Source organism: Fukomys damarensis, unplaced genomic scaffold (genome assembly GCF_012274545.1).
Source record: "Fukomys damarensis isolate Sample0158 unplaced genomic scaffold, DMR_v1.0_HiC HiC_scaffold_15, whole genome shotgun sequence".
Taxonomy (NCBI): domain Eukaryota; kingdom Metazoa; phylum Chordata; class Mammalia; order Rodentia; family Bathyergidae; genus Fukomys; species Fukomys damarensis.
This window is the reverse complement of record NW_022900927.1, coordinates 20,258,554-20,277,957: the sequence shown is the minus strand read 5'-3', so window position 1 is coordinate 20,277,957 and position 19,404 is coordinate 20,258,554. Positions and strand designations below refer to the sequence as shown.

Sequence of the window (19,404 nt, the reverse complement as noted above, 5' to 3'; positions counted from 1 at the left end):
ACGGGGAGGCAGAGGCGCCTGAGAGAGGCGCCGGCTCGCAGAGCGGCTGCGATTTCTCGGGGTGGTGGTGGCCCGCCTGGGCCGGCCCGTGGCCTCGCGAATTGCCCGGCCCCTGGAGACTGGTGCAGCTATACTGGCGCTCAGGGTAGCTAGGGCGCGGAGGCGGTGGTGGGTACAGCTCCTGGTGATGATGCTGGAATCCCGATTCCCTGGTCCGGCTGTAATATTCCGGACTGTGTTCAGGGATGTAGCTATTTTGCGAATATTCTTCGCATGGAGGAAATTTCGGATCGATGTAGTTAGAGTCCATCAAATACGAGCTCATGATCATTAATTTCTGGAGTGGAAAATAATTTTTCTCGCTTTGTCGTTTTTCTGCTCCATAAAGCCCTCCTACTAGCTAGCGACCCTGTAAAGTTACTTTCACCATGTGACTCCGCCGGCCAATCACACGGAGCAACCCAGTCCCCGGATAAGGAACCGAATCGCTTTATTCAAAATGTATCCAATTTTTTGTGTGTGTGGTGGTGGTGCTGCTGGGGGAGGTGATGGGGGAATGGCTGGCAGGGGCTACGGTGCCCCCCCAGTACACATCCCGCCAGACTGACCACCCTTCCCTGCAAGAGGAGATAGGAAGCTTCCAGCTTCCCCTCCAAAGCCTGGACACTGGGGGGCTGTCGGAAGTCTGTGCTTCAGCCCCCGCCCAGGGTCTCCTCTTCGGCCTCCAGTGGGCCCTGAGGGCCTTGGCTCCAGAGCTTTTCCAGCGGTGTCCCTTCATGGCGATCGTGTTTCAGTCCGCATAGGTCACCAGGCAGCGCCCCTCTTTCGCAGGAAGAGGAAGTTGAATGAGGACTGGAGTAGAGGTTGGATGGGGAGGGGCCCCGGCTGAGCCGAGGAGGCTAGAGAGCCTGGGGTGCCACCCCCATCCAAGGATCCCAAAGTCCAGCCCCCTGTCCCCTACACACTCACCCAACCCTCTGGCCATGGGGCAGGCGAGGCAGGGTCCCAGCTGGACTGGGCAGGTAGTGGCAGCAGGATGCAAATGATTCTGACGTCATTTCTGCAGGTCTAGGGGTTGATCCCCCGCTGAAGAGAGACAGGAAGTGGTTGGCAAAGCAGAGTTTAGAAGGCTTGTCTTCCCCTCTACCCACTGGCCCTCCCTGCCCCAGCCCTGAAGAGAGGATCTCTAATACTTCTGGCTCAGGTTTCCCTTCTCCATGCTGCCTGGCCTGTTGGTTTCTGAAAAGGACCTCCCTATACTAGTTCCTAAGGAGTTCTGGCAAAGAGGAGAGCTCTGTGCCCTTAGTCAGTGCCTTGTGATGTTGCCTAGTGAAGACCCTGACAGTCCTCCTTTCTCCATCCTCACAGAGGGTGGACCTAGCGGAGAGGAAGGCCTGTCTAGGTACAGCTTGCTCAAGGCCAGATACTGTATCCATGTAACACGTGTGTTTACATGCAAACACTACTCCCAAGGGCCAGCTCCAGGCTGCCTTCCAAAAAGGAGGGGTGAGGTCACCCAGCTGGGGAGGCAGGGGAAGCCTTGGGGGTCTCCAATGTCTTCCTATCCCTCCCTTCCTTGCCAGCCATTCGCAGGCAAACCCTGATGGGGGGGGGGTTAGGGCCATGGGGGGAGGGGGTGGTCCCAGTCCCTAAACCCTGATGGGGGGGGGGGTTAGGGCCATGGGGGGAGGGGCTGATTTCCCAGTCCCCCTCCCTGAGCTAGAGGTGGCCACCACGTCATGCCACCAATTCCAATTAACTGATCTCTCATAACTCAGAGTTGGGGAGGGGAGGTAGCAGAAGGGAAAAGCCCAGGGAGGGAGCCGGGTCCCCTTGTTGTACTTGATAACAATTATAGTTTAAAATCATAGCTTGCCTGGGCTTGGCTATATTTTACTTGATAACAATAAAAGTGACACATAAAGTTAACTGTTTATGTTTTATTTATTAGACTAAATCTGCCAGCGGTGGTAGGAGCGCTTGCCTCGTCGCTACAGCTTTTATAGGGCTGTAAAACGTCATAAATCAGTCTCGCGGAATCGCCCGCACTCTTTGTGTCGGCGGAGGCGCAGGGCTGGCGGCCGATGGCTGCCTGCTCCCTCCTTTCCACGAAAAGTCTTAATGTGATTTTTTTCCTCTGATTTTATTATTATGATCGTCGCCGTGATTAGTCAATCTACCTTTAATTCGCCGCCCTACGTTGCCTCCTCCCAGCCCAGCCTGGTTGACACTTGAATAAGTACCTTTTAAAACGGCATAACAACTATTTGAGGGTTTAATTAGAACATCTGCAATTAAGGGAATGAGGAGAGGAAAAGGGGGAAAAATAAAGCCCTTGTGAGAGGGAGACTGAAGGCAGGAGATTTCCAACCTTCTCTTACTACCTTTGGGATATAGAAGGAGGTCCCTACTTCCAAATTAGTGCTCACCCTGAGGGCTGGAATACGAGGGAACCTGGGCTAGTGGTGATGTCCAAAGAGACCCAAACCTGTGACCCTGGTTGCCTTTCCTGCTCCAGGGCTTAGGTTTCTACTCCAGCCTAGGTGCACTAGGGCCACTGCTCAGTCCCACAGGGCCCTGTCCCCCACCCCTCACACATACCTCCCACTGGGTAAGGGAAATGAGGTGACCTGGAGGTCAACCATCTCTGGAGATCCCCAAATTCCCAAAGTTGGTGGAGAACCCTTGCCCACTTGGACCTGGACACTCTTAGTGTGAGAACGGCTGTTTTGTAGGAAGAGGAACTCACTCGTGGCTGCGAAGGAGGGGAAGGCAGCTGTTTGGTTTTTTGTAATTGTTGATGGTGGGGGTGGGTTAATTACAAGTTGTTGGGAGAGGGCAGGAAGAAACCAGTACGGAATCCTGAACTGCAGGAGTCCGAACTGTGGCTCCAAATTGCCCCACAGGGAGGTTCAAATCTCCATGGAACTTTGGTAAAGGGTACGGATAGTAGAGAGGACAAAACTCTTCCAGCCCCACTCCTAATCTCCCTTCTGGGCCATGCACTTGGCTGTGGCCACCCTACCCTATCTCAGCTGAGAATATTCTCTTCCACATCTGGGAAGGCAAGCTGTCTAGTGGGCTCTCCTCCTAGCCATTACATCTGCCTTTACCAACTCTGCTCCCTACCTAAACCCTCTTTTCTTTAATCCTCACCCTCCTGGATTTATTAGGGTGCCTTTCCAAGACATCACCCGCCATACCATCCCGGATCCTGGACTCCAGGTTTTTAGGCTCCTGCAGGTGGGTTGAGAGTACCCTCTTAGGTCAGTAGGAGAGAGTTGACACAGCAGGTTCAGGTGCCTCCCACTGCAAGTCAAGTCTGGCTTTGACTACTAGTGTTAACAAATATATTTGCATACATGCTACTGATATTTATTAAAATATTAAATGCTCCTTATAGGGCTATAAGTATGTGGAGTTCTTATTCTGGACACCTAGGAGCTTCCCCCAAATGTGTCCACACTCATCTACATCATTCACAAAAAAAAAAAAAAAAAAAAAAAGAGAGAGAAAAAACCCCCAAAATAAAAACCAAAAACTCTGGGCTCTCATAGCTTAATAGAAAGGAAGATGCCTATCACATGGATAAAATACCTCACCACACAAACACATGCAAACATTTTTACCTGGATATTATTATAAGCATGGAAATAAAATCCTTTCAGGTGGGGTGGGGGTACTAAAGCGGCTCTCGAATCCTTGTATCTGGTCCTGTCTTCTTTTGTGTGTTCCCCTCCTGCCTTGCCAAGGACTTCCAACTCTGCTCTGTCCTTCACCTCACTCTCCCCAATTTTATTTTATATTTTCTCTGACCACCTTTTCCAGCATCCGAATGCTCTCCGCATGCCGCCCCCACACCCCATCTTCTTTCTGAATCTCGATCCGGTTTCTCTTTCGGAAACATGTTTCAGTACAAAGCGCTTCCCTTCTGACACCACTGAAGAAAAATATGTGTCCATTGTGTGTGAGGCCTTATTGTGCCCAGATTACCATACTGACCGTTGGATAACCCATATTCCTCCCCTCCCCAGTAACGAGCTGCTGGCTGAGATCTCAGCGGCTCTACAGATTCTGTGCTGCATTAAAATCTCACCTCTCACACTCCCTGGATTTTCTAAGGGAGAAAAATAAATGGGAGAACCAATTCAGGATTTAGAGAGCAAGGAGAAGGATATAAGGATTATTTTATTTCCCATTCTCCCAAGTGCAGGGTTTTTTTCCCCCCATAATATATATATGTGTATATGTTTTGTGTTTTGTTGTTATTGTTGTTTTAGGGATTAAAATTGCAGTATGTCTCCTTTTTTCCCTCAAATAAATTGACTTTTACATGTTACATAATCGGGCAATTCATTTCATTTTGATTTTTTTCTCCCTCAGGCAACTTGAAAACCCCAAACTAAAACAATACTCTCATACCATTTTTTCTTTTGTGTATGTATGAGTGTGAACATAGATATATGTGTATTTTTGTCCCTTTCTAATGCCAGCAGGCAGGGCTAATGTATGCAAAAGAATATGCAAATGCTTAATTGATTTTTTTTCTTAAATCTCTTGTCAGTAAAAGTAATGAATTGGTCTAAAATGATTTTAATAACCCAAACGTGTCACCAGAAAATACTCAACCTTTTTTTTTCCCCTCCTGGAATGGCTTATAGTCTCAAAAGAAGCAATCATGGAATGTTAATTTGCCCCCTTTAAAATATTAAAGATGAATTTTTCTTGTTTGTTCCGAGACCATAGGCAAGGTCCGCTTGTGGATTTCCCCCCCGCCCCCGCCTTGCCTTGCCTTCCTTGGAATTCAATTTTCCTCAAATCTTGTTTAAAGTGGCTTTTTAAAAAGTGGCCGCATTTTAATATTGGTTAGACAGAGTGACCTGCATTTCACCTCGGGTGTTTGACTTGTTCCAATAGGTCACTGCCATGGGGTTATTGATGGGGAAACTCCATTGAAATTTGTCTCTTCGCAAATGGCCTTTAGATCTTCCAGCGAGTTCAATAACTAGTTATAATGTGGAAGGGGAAAAATGAAGGCCCTGGGCTAACGAATTTGATGTTTCATTTTTATGCTGGAGAAATTGTTAGTTAGACATCGGGTTCCCCACCCCCTTCTTTGCTCACCCCAGCCTCACTGCCCCAACACTCCCATCCAATGCTGCTGGATTATTATCCCCTTTAAAACTTGGATTGGGGTGCCCCTTTCTCTCTTTGATCCAAGTTTTACTTCTTCTTATGAATATTATTGTTGTCAAAAATTTTGACATGTGGATGTTGGAGGCTTGCTGTGCTGGAGGTTTGAAACCTGAACTTTCTTTTCAGGAGGAAGACTTTTACTTTTAAAGGAGCCTTAATGTGGCTTTAAAATATCTAGAAATTAGGCTGGCTTTAATTTATAGAGGGCTCTCTGGCTTGGACTGCCAGAATTGAGGAGAGGAAAGGGGACTAGAAACACCTGGGGGGTTGATGAGGGTGCCTCAGGGTACCCTAATCTATTCTTGGCCTGTAAACTGGCAATGACCCATGGAATTAGGCACCCAGGACTAAGGAAAGCAGAGACTGAGAAAGGCTAAAGAGAGAGGGAAAATTCCACAGAGCAGGGAAGGGAATCCTGGGTCCCCTTGAGGTACAGAGTCAGAATACAGGAGGATTGGTTGGGTAACCACCACTTGCCAAACTCTGAACTCTGCTCCTTCGCGAGAACAGTTCTATGGGAAAGCTCAGTGCCCTAGAATTGCCTTTTAGTAAACTGGAGGGAGCAGAGGAAAATGATAGAGGCTAATGGAGATACTAAAAGGTCCCTCTTTTTCTAGCGTTCTCAGGAGTGGGAAAGGAAAGGGCAAAGAAGCGGGAAGGATATTTATTTAATCTCCCCAGCGACAGCCAATTTAGGGAGCCCTTGACTTCTCCAGAGAAGTCTCTGTGAAAAGGGACTGCAGAGCGCAGTCTCTGGCGGCTGACCCAGCCATACCAGATCATTAGCATTATTAACCTCAGTACTAATAAAAAGACCTTCCACTCAGGAAATAGAGGGACATGTGTGCTTTATTTTATCTTCTTCCAGGCGCTGCACCTTCTCCTTCTCTTCCTACAAGGGTCCTAATTGTTCAGCCCAAAGTTTCCCCTTAAATTAATCAGATCACCAGCCTCATATTCCCTTTTAAGCCTGGCTCACAGGTCAGAATCTTTCCCACTTGCCTAGAATCCTAGGTTGGAGTGATAAAGACTGAAAGAAATATGTAAATGTCTGAAACTAGGGTGCTCTTTCCCTCCCTCCATCAGTCCCCTCAAACCCAGAAGCAGCATCTTGGTGCCACCTGGGTTTTAGACAAACTTGCCTCGGCGCGGCAAATCCGTGGCATCACTGGGATCTGGGGAGCAGCCTTCAACTGCGACTTCGCGTCTCAACCCCATAAAAATGGGGAAGCTGGAGAAGCGGCCATCGCTGGCTTCGGGATCCGGCCTGGGAGAGAGCACACAGTCTGCTCTTCCCAGACAAGCCAGAATCAATAGCGATCTGTTACAAACTTCCCCGAAGCCCTGCCGCGCTTCTCCCGCCTCGGCCCGCACCTTGGCCGCCGCCTCCTAACCCAGGACCCCCAGCCTCGGACCTCGCCCCCTCCCTGTTTTAATTACGTGATTGATTTTCGCTTGGGCCGCTTCGGGATGCCTCTGCTTCCGACTGTTTAAATCTTTCAGTTCCCTTTCTGTGTTTCGAGTCCTCCAGATGCGCTGTGATTCCAAGACGCCCCTGGGGCGCGCGGCCTGAGAGCAGCGCCCGGCCTAGGTCGGGGTCCCCGGCCGACTCGCCCTACTCCCCCAGGAAATAGCCTCTCCACGGAATCCGATATCACACGGCGGCGCTACCAGGACTGCAGCTGCCCCTCCGCGCGGGACTCAAACTGTGGTCCTGCCCATTCGCTTTTCTGAATTATGTTGTGCTCCATTATTCTTTGATGGAAAGAATGTTTCCTCTTTGGGTTATCACTTTGTGCCTGGCCTCGGAGCTGGGCTCTCTGCCTTTTTATGGTTTTGTCTTCACCCAAATAAAGTGTGTATTCCAAGTTCTGGACCGAGACCCCAGGAAGCCCGAGGCTCACCGGGCTCTCAGGCCCCATCCCCTACACACCTGGGCCTGGAGCTGGAGGCCAGAAGCGCCAGGAGAAGCAAATTCGGCCACAACTTTACGTCACTAAGCGCCAGTGGGACCGAAGGGCTGGCAGACCTGGCCTCCTGGCCGCAGCCAATAACCCGCAGGAGGCAGTTGGATCCGATTTTCACTCCACAGCCTCAGACAGAGGCCCTTCACCCTGGCAGCCTCAGCGAGCACCCAGCACCAGGCAGGAGCCTCGGGGTGGCTGCAAGCATCTACACCCAGGAACGCGATGTTCAACCCCCTCCACGGCAGGGACAGGTGAGGCAAAAGGGGAAGTGTTTACCTTATGAGAAAAGTAAATTTAGGGCAGGGGGAGGTCGGAAAGAAAAAATAAAGAACAGGAACCACTTGTTCCATCGTTGTGACTTGCCTCTTTCCCGTTGTTCCCTCATCTGGAAGGTAAAACTCTTTTCTTCCCCAAACTGCTGGTTTTATGCTTAATCTCTCATTTATTTGCACCTAATAAATACTCCTCTGCTTTTTTTCCTGTTTATTCATTCTTTGATCCTTTCTAAGGAAGTAGTACTGAGTTACTGATAGCCATATATATAGTATACAGACCCCTCGGGGAGAAGAGGGGGTTGAAAAGTCTTTCTCATTGAGGAAGTTCAGCAAAGCTCCAGTTAGTCACAACCTTCTCCCTGTCCCTTGACCTACAACACCCCAGTTCCTGCCCTCAATCCCTTCCCCCACAGCAATGTTGCTGGGTAAATAAGAGTCTGCCTGCCTGCCTTGCTATTAGGATTCTGGAGACGTTGGCATCTGTAGCAATCATTAGTCAAAGCTGCAGAAGCCAAAGGAGCCTAGGAGTTGGACAGAAAAAATCTTGGAAATGATATACAGGAGCTGAGGAGGCATCAATCCCAGCCGATAAGAGCACGGCTGCCACGAGGGAGGCGGCCCACTTAATTGGGCTCTGGGCACCAAGAACAACTGAGGAAGGGGCACCTACCGGTTGTGCCTTGACCCTGGCATCATTGGGCCCCACAGAAATAGTTGGGGCTTAAACACCCTTTTCTCCAAATTTCAAAAAATCCCTGTTAGGTGTGCCAGTGTGTGTGTGTGTGTGTGTGTGTGTGTGTGTGTGTGTGTGTGTATAGACCTACAAGCCTCTCACCCTGGGAGCCAAGAGGAGCTGTGACAGTGGATTCTCTCCTTCTCCTTCTCCTTGGTGGCTGCCTTGGAAAGTATGAGATGGGGAGTCTGGGCTGGGATCTCAGGTCAAAGGGACTGCCAGGAGGTAGGCTGTCATTCCTAGAATGGTTTTTCAGGGAGTAGGTAATTCAGTTGGACTACAGATGGAGACAGCCTTGGAAATAGTGATAGAATCATTTTCTTTAATAGACAAAATATCCAAAATATATTCGTTCCCTACCCTCATTCACTGGATATTTTGTAGATCAGAGAGACAGAAGGAGACAGAGAGGTACAGTTAAGTTTAATTTCTTCTAGAGGGGGACCAATGGCCCTACACAGAGATATAAGCATTGTGAACTGTCTCTAAACATATGTTCAAACACTTCAAGTTTTTAGAAAGCCTGCAGTGCCTATAAACATCTCCAGATAGGTAGCATTGATATGTGGCTATTTATAGGGTAGGACCCTTGAATAAATCTGGATAAAAATTTCAAAATAGAGATTGAGCAACACATGCTTAATTCTTTCCAAACAGGAAAAAAAAAAACCAAAAAAAACAAATATTCCTTTGGATGTTTAGAGACAGCAATACCAATATATTCCAGCCTATATGCAATTATTATAGAAGGACTGATAATATGCATACAAGACTCAGAGCATTGTTATGTTCACTATGGATCTATAAATCTGAAGATCAATAAATCTGCATTTAAATGTGGAGCAGAAAGGGTGTGAATCATATATCCTGTGGTAGACATAGAACAATCTATAAATACATTTTCACTCTAGGAGAGTTCAGCATTCTATAAAGATGCATGTATTTGCACAGTATCTTAGGAATGGGGAGGATTTTCTGGTGTTTGTGGGTTTGAGGTGCTTTAGCTCAGACCCACAACTCAGCGGGGAGAGACCTGAGGGGCTCAGGATGTCTTTCGGAAGGGGAAGAAGGCTCACTATCATTACAAAATGGAGCCATTTAAGTAAAATATATTTGGTTTGGAGACAGCTTGGTAGACAAGATATGGAAAGCCTGTAAGCTTTAACACACACCTGCACCCATTTTAACTGCATGAAACCCAGACACAGACTGCAGAGATTCCTCTGTTCTCATGGAACTAGCTCAGGTCTCTTTTATGCCTCACTGCCATCTCCTCCAGTTTGTGGCTTCCATGAGCTCTCTCTCTTACACACCTCAGTTCCTGCTTATCAAGGAGTCTAGGGCTTGGGAAACAGATAATAGGAAGAAGGTAGCCCCAGAAGAGAGGAGAACCTGTAGGAATCCTGGTACCTACAGTCAGGCTCTGAAGCTATTTACCTTTGAAATTAGTTCCTTTCTGAGTAAGGGGTTGAAGGACCAAGATCTGCATAGGCCAAAGATGAAAAATTGCAGTTTTTATATCCAGAACTTTGAACAAGATCATCAACTGACTCTTTATTAGAGCCAGAGGATTCAGGAGACTCTGAAAGTGCCCCCATCCTTTTTTAAAAATTTCTTCTTTGGTTTATTTGGGAAGGCAGGCAGGGAGGGGCTTCAGATGGGCTTGGGGAATGAAATCCAATCTAGCTGGCCAGATTAGGGGAGGGTTATTTACAAAGCAAAACCTCAGAAGCTACTTCCTGAGAAGTCTGCAGATCAAAACAGCCTCCTCTAGGCGTTTATGACCCCATCTCTATTCCCAACAGGAAAAGCATCCTCAATAAAACCTTGGCCCACGCCCCCATCCTCTACCCAGGGGATGGGGCAAGACACACAATCTGAAATGAGGGAAATGACCATTCCTCTTTCCCTTGTTCACACATGAACACACACACACACACACACACACACACACACACATGTTCTCCTATCAGAAAGTTGATTGTTTTAAAGAAGGGTTTTCTAGAAAAGATTTTCCCAATGTCTCGATGAGGAAGCAGCCCTAAGGGGTTTAGAGTTTGAATCTGCAACAGCAAAGAAGGGGTATTCAGGGCCTGGGATTTAGCTCAGTGGTTCCACCACCTGCCTCTCAAGCGCAAGGTCCCGAGTTCAATACCCCCCATTATATATATATAAAAAAAGGAGTATTCAATCACATAAGGAACTTGATCTCCAGTTTCTACCTGGCTCTCCAATTCTACACAATTCAATCTGGGCCAACAGGACATTGAGGGTTACCCAGAGCTTGGATTCTGCTGAGAGGGTGGGTGTGGGTGGGGAGGACAAATGGCTTCTAGCCTGGGCTGATGGGCAGAATGGAGTGGGTGAGGATTGGGAAATTTGTTGAAGGCTGATTTACTGCTTCTAGTCCAGGTTTCTTACTGCTATTGAACCTTATGTAGACACCCACAAAGATCCTTTCTCACATTCAGGTGTCTTGGTATTCAGGCAGAGGGGATGGGAGAACTAAGGATCTTTAAAGGATCCCAGGAAATGAGCCTACACATTCCATTCAGCTCCCATGTGGCTACAGATTATGGTAGAACTAGGGAAGTATCCTGCTCCTGGGCTGGCTCCCCAGCATGCCCAGAGACCTCTATGTAACCTCTATCACAGCTTCTAGGGGTGTCCTTAGAATTCTGACCAAGGTCCTGGATGACTTGTTTCAACCCTCCTGAGACCCACATTGTATGTATACACACACACACACAAACACACACACACACACACACACACACACACATGAGTTCTGTTTTGCCCCTCACCATGCCTTAAGAATGGGAGAGGGAGGTGAATTTAGGGTTCCACTGGTCTGGTCGGGTCTTAAGGACAAAGATCTCTATCACTACAGTTCCTAGGCCCAGACCCTTCCTGTGTTTTCCTGGGGCCCCATGAAAGCAGCCAGGGAGATTTTATCAGGACACATCACTAAAGATTACAAGAACCCAATAAAGGAGATATGTGTGGCTTTCTTGGCCTTCTAACAGCACAGCCTTCTCCTGTTAAATCCCTAACTCAAAAGCCCTAGCTTGATTCCAAGTTTTCTTTCTTATCCATTTCCAAAGCCTTCAGGGCCTGTAGTCCCACCACAGAGCAGGCTCAGAAGGATGGTGCTTGTTCCCCCACCAAAAAGGGCAGAGTTAAATCCGGGACAATGATATTTCAGCATTCCCACCCCACAAACAGCGCAAAGCAGTTCTAGATACAGGGTGACACAGATACAATTGACTTGGGCATTAGAAATAATTGAGGCACTCCGAAAAATCTTCCCAGTGCCCAGGTAAACAGAGCCAACCTCACTCCAGCCCGTCTGTCGTCTGTTTTTCTTTCCTCACCCATGATGGGATCTGTGAGCCCAGAGTGAGATGTCTCTCTGAAAGGGAGAGTTGCTCTCAGACAAGGCTCCCTACTACCATACCCTCCACCAGGGACAAATGAGTATGCGCTCTAATTCTAATTCATAAAAGAGGCAAATAGAGCATTGTGGTTGAAGGTGACTTGGGAAGTGGGATCCCAGTGATTTCTGAGAATATGTCTTCTTTCTGGATTCTCCTCCTAATCTTTCTTACTTGGCCTGTGGCATTGTCCTCAAAACACTCCTACTCAGAAGACAAACAAGCAGGGGAGTGTTTACAAAGCCCTGCTCAAAACCAACTATTTCTCCCACCCCTACATCCTATCCTTAATGCCTTTGGAGGGAGGCCTACAGGTCTAGGCAGCAGAGCCCATCAGAAGTCCGACTCCTTAGGTTAAGGAGTGAAGAAGATCAGGAGAAGGGGTGGGCAGGGGCGGGGGGCACCTAACCAGAAAACTACCCTGGAACAAAACCTTGGAGATGAGGGTAGGGAGAGAATGCCTAACGCCTGGGTCTGGATTAAGCAGGGTATGGGCTTGGGCCCCACCCCATATTATTTCTAGCCTGCATATACATCCTCTTCGGCTATCAGATGCTTTTTCTCAGAAAAAGTTTCTTTCCCATTGCTTCCAACGTAGGTAAATACAAGACTGAAATTCATACTTTCAGTTTCTCTGATAACTTGGCCAGGACACATATCATCACCTAGTCTCTCATAATACTCATATAAATTCAGAGTGTGGAAGCTGGGCATGGTGGCACATGCCTGTAATCCCAGTACTTGGGAGGCTGAGGCAGGAGTTTGCTGTGAATTGGAGGCCAATCTGGGCTACAGAGTGAGTTCAAGGCCACCCTAAACGACATAGACTGTCTCACAAAAATAAAATAAAGTTTAAAAAAATTTAAAAATGGAGAGTGAAGAGGGTCCTGATTCTTTGTGTCTACTCTTTTCCCGTCTTTTAACTGGCTCAAAATTATTTGACACAGTAGAGATGCCAAACATGACTGTCAAAAGCCTCCTCTACTTCCTCAGTCATGCTTGATAGTTTGATATAAGCTGGGCATGGTGGCACATGCCTGTAATCCCAGTACTTGGGAGGCTGAGGCAGGAGTTTGCTGTGAATTGGAGGCCAATCTGGGCTACAGAGTGAGTTCAAGGCCACCCTAAACGACATAGACTGTCTCACAAAAATAAAATAAAGTTTAAAAAAATTTAAAAATGGAGAGTGAAGAGGGTCCTGATTCTTTGTGTCTACTCTTTTCCCGTCTTTTAACTGGCTCAAAATTATTTGACACAGTAGAGATGCCAAACATGACTGTCAAAAGCCTCCTCTACTTCCTCAGTCATGCTTGAGATAGTTTGATAAAGCTAGTGGTTCCTGCAGAACTTTCCCCCCCCCAAAAAAAAATAAATAAATAGAAGGGATCTCCTCTAACTGCCTGGCTTGTTCTCATGAAGATCAGAAGAAAAATGAAAACTTCTAAAAGGTAAGTGTATGGAGAGTGATGTCAGAATTTGAATTCAGGGCTGTAGTTCATATATTTGTACTGTGGCTTAATTTAGAGTTCACCTCTAAAGTGCAGAGAACTTGACAGGATCACAGTGGTGAAAAAGAGAATACTTTCGATGATGCTTTCACAACTTCAGATCTCTATACAACTGAGATGGACCTTGGCATAAAACTTTGTTAAAAAACAAGGACACAAGTCAAGGATGACTCAGAGCTGGTTCAGGGGCAGGAGGGGGCTAGAATATGCTCAGTATCACTTCTCCCTGTGAATCTGAGAAAGGGCAAATCCAGGAGGTAAGGGGGTAGAGAGAGAAGGGAGGAAGAAAGAAGAAAAATGGAGGGGGAAAATAAGACATAGAGACCCAAACACTTTTTACCTATTGGTTGATGTGGTCATGTGACCTCATATAGAGAACATTCCTGATTGGTTGCTTGACTTCTTCTAAATTAAAGACCCAGGAGCAAAATTAAGATTTCTGGACTGGCTAAGGCACAGTTGACAACAGATTGCCTGTCCATCCCCCTCCTCTGTGGAGATAAGAGATTAGGTGGTGGTGGTGATGATGATCAAGAATTTAAGGCCCCTTTTGCGTTTTTTCTGTTCCCAGATGAAACCTGGAAAACAGTAAAAAACTGACCTGATTGCAAGGCAAATTATTTGAGAGGAAGGAAGCTCTATTGTTGCAGGGAGAGGGAATGAGATTTAAAAGTAACTTTTTAGCCTAAAGAGCAGAAAAGGGGGTAAGGAATTCATTGAATGCCTCAAGAGACAGTGTGTAAATTTATAAAACATACCACACACTCACGCAGCCTCCACACAGAGAGAAAGGAAATGGGACTGAGATTTGTCTGGGGTCAAGGAGAATTACGGAATCAGTCTTGCTAGGGTAAGGGACCTTGGCTCTGGCTAAATTCCTGGTTAGAGACCGCTGGACTCTGCTAGGGCCCTGAGGAAACTGGAGGGAAGGGGATGAGTCAAGTTATAGACCAAAGGAAACTCCCTAATCGGTGGATTGATAGGAAAGTTTCTAGAAATCTTTAAGATCAGACTGGTGGGAAAATAGAGCTGAGGAGGGCAGGTAAAGGGGAGGGGAAAACCTGAGTTAGTTTTTCCAAATGGGCTGTTGGAAAAAAAAATCATCCAGGATCCTAAGGCTTCCAAGGGATATAAGGGTGTCTGGGAGAAGGGTGAGGGAGGCCAAATCTTTCCAGAGGACTAAGGCCTGTGATCTGAGGCCTCCTTTCTTACAAAGGAGCTTGGCTTGGACTCCCTCTGTCTTTCTGTGGGCCTCTGTCCTTCCTGAGTGGGCCTGATCTACCTTGCTCTACTTGCTTCTTTCTTCTTTTTTAGTCCTTGGGTTTGGGGGGCCGGGGTGGTGCTAACAGCATGTCCTCTCCATTCCTCAACTGCACCTCTCTGCAAAGCAGACACCAAGACCCTCTTACCCCAAGGAAGCCTCCCTCTCTGGGAAATTGTCCCCTTTGCTCCCCTTCCCTTTCCAGCTCTGCTGAATTCCTCCCAGTTCACAGGGGCCTGAATTCATATCCTGGCTTAGTTCCCTGCAGGTGATGTGAGCAAAGGGAGGGGAGTCTGCATTCACAGATGTGGAGGACACTGTACTTCCCATGTCCAGTTCCTCTCCTCCTACCTAGAAACACAAAGGTGCCCCACCTGAGAACTGCTTCCCCTTACAGCGTCCACATTGGACCCTACTAGATCCATCCCCTAGAGGCCACTCTGTCCTCTGCTTGGGAAGCTTTCCCAGCCTAGCAGATACTGACTCTACTCCCTCCCCCCATGTCCCCAGAGGCGAACTACACGCACAGAAAGAGCCCTGTAGGCCTCCTGGGGTCTCTTTTTACCCCAGCCAAAGAAGATTGCACCACCTACCAGCTAGACACCGGAGGAAGCAAAAACCACTCTGGCCCCAAAGGACTAAGACCTCAGATTTTGGAGACTGGGAAGCTATCCACCACCCCTGCCTAATAGTACAGGGGAAAGGAAAGACTTTTGGGCCAGTCCAGGCAGCAGTCTGTGGACTCTGCAGCTCCAGAGCCCTCCTTCCCTATCTTTCTCTCCAGCTTCCTCCTCTTCCTGGACTCTGGGCCACTGGCCAAAGGCTGTATTGTTCCCTTCCCTGGAACAGGGGACCCCAAAGGCACTTTGCTCTGGTCTAGAGTTTACACAATCCTACAAATACCAAACACCCCTGTCTCTGCCTCAGGCTTTCTTCCAGATCGAGAGAAGATCTTGCAGAGCTCTAAAGAGCCAAGTCTTCTTCCTGCACAAGCTGACTTGCAGCCAAAGGGAATAAGGAGTAGAGGCGGGAGGCCTGGTCTGAGGAGTCAGCTCCCCCATCTTCCTACTTCCCAGCAGCTTCCTCCCTTCTCCCATCCTTGCCTGGGGAGGCCTAGAAAGGCTTTTCCCTTTCTCCTTAAGGAGTGAGAATTACCTTTTCTCAAGGAATGGGGAGGGAGTTAGGTAAATGGAAGGAAAGGTCTCAGAAGGGGAGAGAATTAACTTACAGCGTTCGCCTGGGATTCATTTTCGAAGATGTAACCTCTCTCACCATCATCCCCAGCGCCGTAATCCCCTCTAACTGCCAGGCCCTCTGTCCTAGCATTAAACCTCACCAGCAGCTGCGTGGCTGGACAGTTAAGATTATATATGATGTAAATATATTGTGGGTTTGTCAGCTCTCCCTACACCATAAAACTTGGTTTAATGACATCACGTGGTCCCCCAAGAGCCACTCACGGGCTTGCCTTCAGGCCATTCACATAAATAACCTCCAAAAGTTTCAAACTCCTAAATTCACATAGAAGCTGTGCCTATTTCTCTAATGCTCAGTTACACTAAAAAGCCCTAGTGCGGCTCCTTTGCCCCACCCCCACACCCCCTTACAGGGTGGGGAGGAAGGAGAGGATGGATCCTTATTTATTTACTTACTTATTTCCATAAGGACCTGTCGCCTTCGAGGTCGTGTTGATATTTTTTTTTCTTCCTATTTTTTCCTCCTCTCTCCTCTAATTGCTCAGAGTGGGCCGTGTCCCCTCTTCCCACTCCCCCGGGAAGGTAAGTCATGCTTCATCCCCTTCTTTCTTGCTGCCAGAGTGGGTGGGTTCCTGGGCAAAGTGGAGAGACAAGCTTCACGGTCTCCTTGGGACCCAGAAGCCCCTCCACTCACTGCCCCAGTGCAATGCCAAACCCTGGTCCTTGGAGATTGTGCCAAGAGGCTGGCCGGTGGGACAACTACTCCTAGACACTAAGCAGAAGCTTCTGTTCAGGGAGAGATCAAGGGTCTGGGCCTCACTCCCTCCCAGCGCAGAGGAGTATTTCCGAGGCCTCTGGCTTGGGTGTCGCTGCTGGCTCCGCTAAAGCTGAGACTGAGCCTGAGCGCAGGCCTGCAGACTGCGACAGAAGGGAGGAGAGCAAGTAGGCACAGCAGCGTCTCCCCAAGCCTGGCCCAGCTGAGTCAGCTCTTCTGCACCTCCTGGGAAGGAGAGGCCCAAATCCTGCTGGGAAGAGCAGTCAGTGCACAGTGGGGCTGCTGTACCTGGCTGGGCAGGTCTGATCAGCATTACCCCTTCCCGGGCAAAAGCCTCGGGTTCTCTTCCCTGGTCTGTCCCCTGGGGAAGAAGCAGACTGGGGAGGCTGGAGTGGGTGAGTGTGGTGACACAGCCCCTTTCTTATTTAACTGCTACCCATTGGAGACGCCAGTGCTTCTTCATGCTTCACTGCTCACCCAATAGTTTTACTCAGCATGGAGAAAAAATTAAAATAACTCCCTGAAGAAAATTACACATTTTATTTCAGAGAGGGTGGGGGAGAGATTGAAAGTTGGTGCTGATGGGTTGGACTGACCCAGCTTTGTGCAAGTTGAAGAGGAACATTACCAGTGCCCTAACCTGGCCAGAGTCCAATGTGAAGGGTTAAGGGTGGTAGCCATGAGCGCAGCTCAAAAAACATGTGCTGAGATCTCCTATGTGCTAAGTGTGGGGCAAGAAAAGGCTCTCAGGTCTTCTAAAAAATGACAGACAGGTAGTTTAGGCAGCAGGACAAGGATAGAGTCAGTCCTTTTAATAAATCCAAAGAGCATCAGCATTAATAATCATAAATATTCTCCCTGCCCCTCCTCAGAACCAGCCTGCTCCCTTTCCCTCTTGGCTGCTGGAGCAGCTACTAGCCCAGCTTCTGACCCCCACCCCAACAGTGTGGGGGGCCTAGGCTAGGCTCCAGGAAATCATCCCATTGTGGGAGGAAGGAGAGGAAGTGCAGTAAAGTTTTATGGACCCTTCCCACATTTGTTTCTCCTGCAAAGTGCTTCCTCCCTCAGCCCATCCCTGGAGCCTGGAGCTGCACAGAGCAGAGTAGACTTAGGCCAGCCTTAGGAACCACCCGAATTAGTTGCCTTCCTATGCTCCCAGTAGGTCTCCCTCCTTCTCCAAACAAAATCTTAGGAACGGAGATAAATGACGGCAAAGAGACATGGCTCTGCCCTTGCTCTGGGCAGTTCTCATCTTGGTTAATTTTCCTAGCCCTAGGAAACAGTCTGAACATTTCTGGCCAGGCGACTACCCCCAGCAGATTGCTTTCCCTGCTCCCCTCTCCCCTTGATAGCTTAGAAAGCTGAAGCATGCCTTGCCAATTCCCTCAAGCATTATACCTCCAAGCAGTACCAACTTTCTCTAGGGGATGTTTTTGGGGGCCAAATGAGTCCCTAGACTGAGGGCTCGGCCCTCCCTCTGTGTCCAGTAAGGCCCCTTTGAGGAGCACCTCACCCCCTGAGAGATTTTCAGAGGCCCAAAGGGCCTCAGTCTGAGTAAGCACCATGCACGGCGGAGCCACTGGTCCCTACGCATTAGGTCTGGCACGGAGTGGAAGCTACTGCCAGTCTAGAAACTTCAGATACCTTGGGCACCACAGGAAAGCCAGGACAAGAGGCCTGCTCTGTCCTTTTTCCCAAAAGGCCCTTTGTGGAATCAAGAATCAGCATAGGAATTCTATTTCACCTCCCCCTTCTTGCTGCCCTTAGAACACCTAAAAACATTTCTTTTAAAGGGGAGGCTTACAGATTTTGGGCCTCAACCCATTTAAACACTTAGTCAAACATGCCCTAAACAGACAGGAGCCGCTGCATCTTTAATTCCGTTCTCTCTTTGTCTTTATTTGATATGACAAAATATAGTTTCAGGAAGGATCCGGAGTCAATAAATAGTTGGGCAACAGCAAAGGGATACCAGGAAAAGAAAGTCATGACAGGAACTATGGGACAGCAAGGAGCCTCTAGGACCACTTGCTGGGGTCCAAATGGCAGAAAGCTCCAATAGCGGAGCTAATGATCAGGCTGGGGCTGCGGGCCTGAGAGGGCATGCAGCAGGCGAGGGCTGGGGAAGTTCCCCGACTTGGGGTAGGAGAAGAATATTTGGAGAATATAGGGCAAACACAAGGGCCCTAGGCCCATGTTCAGTCTTCTCCCTTTTTCATATGCAAATCATTAATAACTGAAGACCAAGTTTAGTCACTATGAGGAAGCACCCCAGGTTGGCAATGGACTCTGCCAGGCACAAGCACTCTCTCCTGTCTGTGGCTGCCTGGCCTGCTTAGCCAGAGACAAAAGAGAGCGGAGCCCGGAGGCTGGGCCCACCTTAACTCAGGCGGGCTTCACAGGGTATTGGGGGCCGGAGAGGTATTCCAGGCCCAGGTCAGTTCAGCACTGGCCTATGGTGCTCCCAGCCTTCTGGGAAGGCCCTGTAGAGGTTGCCCTGGGCCTCAGCTGAACTTTGCTGAGCTGAGGGGAGACAGGCAGAGCAGGCAGCCTCGGGGAAACCCTGGGTTAGTGGGGATGCAGAATACCAAGGAAAAACACTTTTGTCTGTGAGGCCCGGGAGCCAAAGCTCTAGCTCCTGACCCCCAACCCCAAAATAGATATAGAGAAAAACAGAAAAGGAAAGGCGCAGGGACGGAAGCCGGCTGGCGTGCTCTCCACGGGCTTTCCCGTAGCCTCTAAAGAGCCTCTTTGCTTTTCATTTTGGAATCTTTCTTCCACTTCATCCTGCGGTTCTGGAACCAGATCTTGATCTGTCTCTCGTTGAGACATAAATTGTTGGCGATCTCTATGCGCCTGCGGCGAGTGAGGTAGCGGTTAAAGTGGAATTCTTTCTCGAGTTCCAGAGTCTGGTAGCGCGTGTAACTGGTTCGGGATCGCTTGCCGTCCGTCTCTGGAACATAAATCCCCCCAAGCCAGGAAGGGGTGAATAGCGTGCAGCGCCCAGCATCCCATCCCAGTCCCAGGCCCCCACCCGCGGCCGAAGGGACAGGCCCGGC

At 48.6% G+C, this 19,404-nt stretch overlaps 1 protein-coding gene and 1 long non-coding RNA gene across 2 annotated transcripts in view; both read right to left on the bottom strand.

Moving 5' to 3' along the window:
* Positions 1 to 326: 326 nt before the first annotated feature.
* The window catches only part of LOC117286142, a 63,059-nt gene continuing 43,981 nt past the window's right edge, over positions 327 to 19,404 (bottom strand). The window contains exons 2-3 of the long non-coding RNA XR_004517265.1: positions 970 to 1,086; positions 327 to 822 (exon numbers count right to left, since the gene is read on the bottom strand). This is a non-coding gene — a long non-coding RNA (uncharacterized LOC117286142). The remainder of the gene's footprint in view (positions 823 to 969; positions 1,087 to 19,404) is intronic.
* Hoxc5 (homeobox C5) overlaps positions 18,215 to 19,404 on the bottom strand; it is a 3,596-nt gene continuing 2,406 nt past the window's right edge. Inside the window, exon 2 of the mRNA XM_010609359.2 lies at positions 18,215 to 19,298. Coding sequence (XP_010607661.1) covers positions 19,084 to 19,298 — 215 coding nt within the window. The 3' untranslated portion in view covers positions 18,215 to 19,083. The remainder of the gene's footprint in view (positions 19,299 to 19,404) is intronic.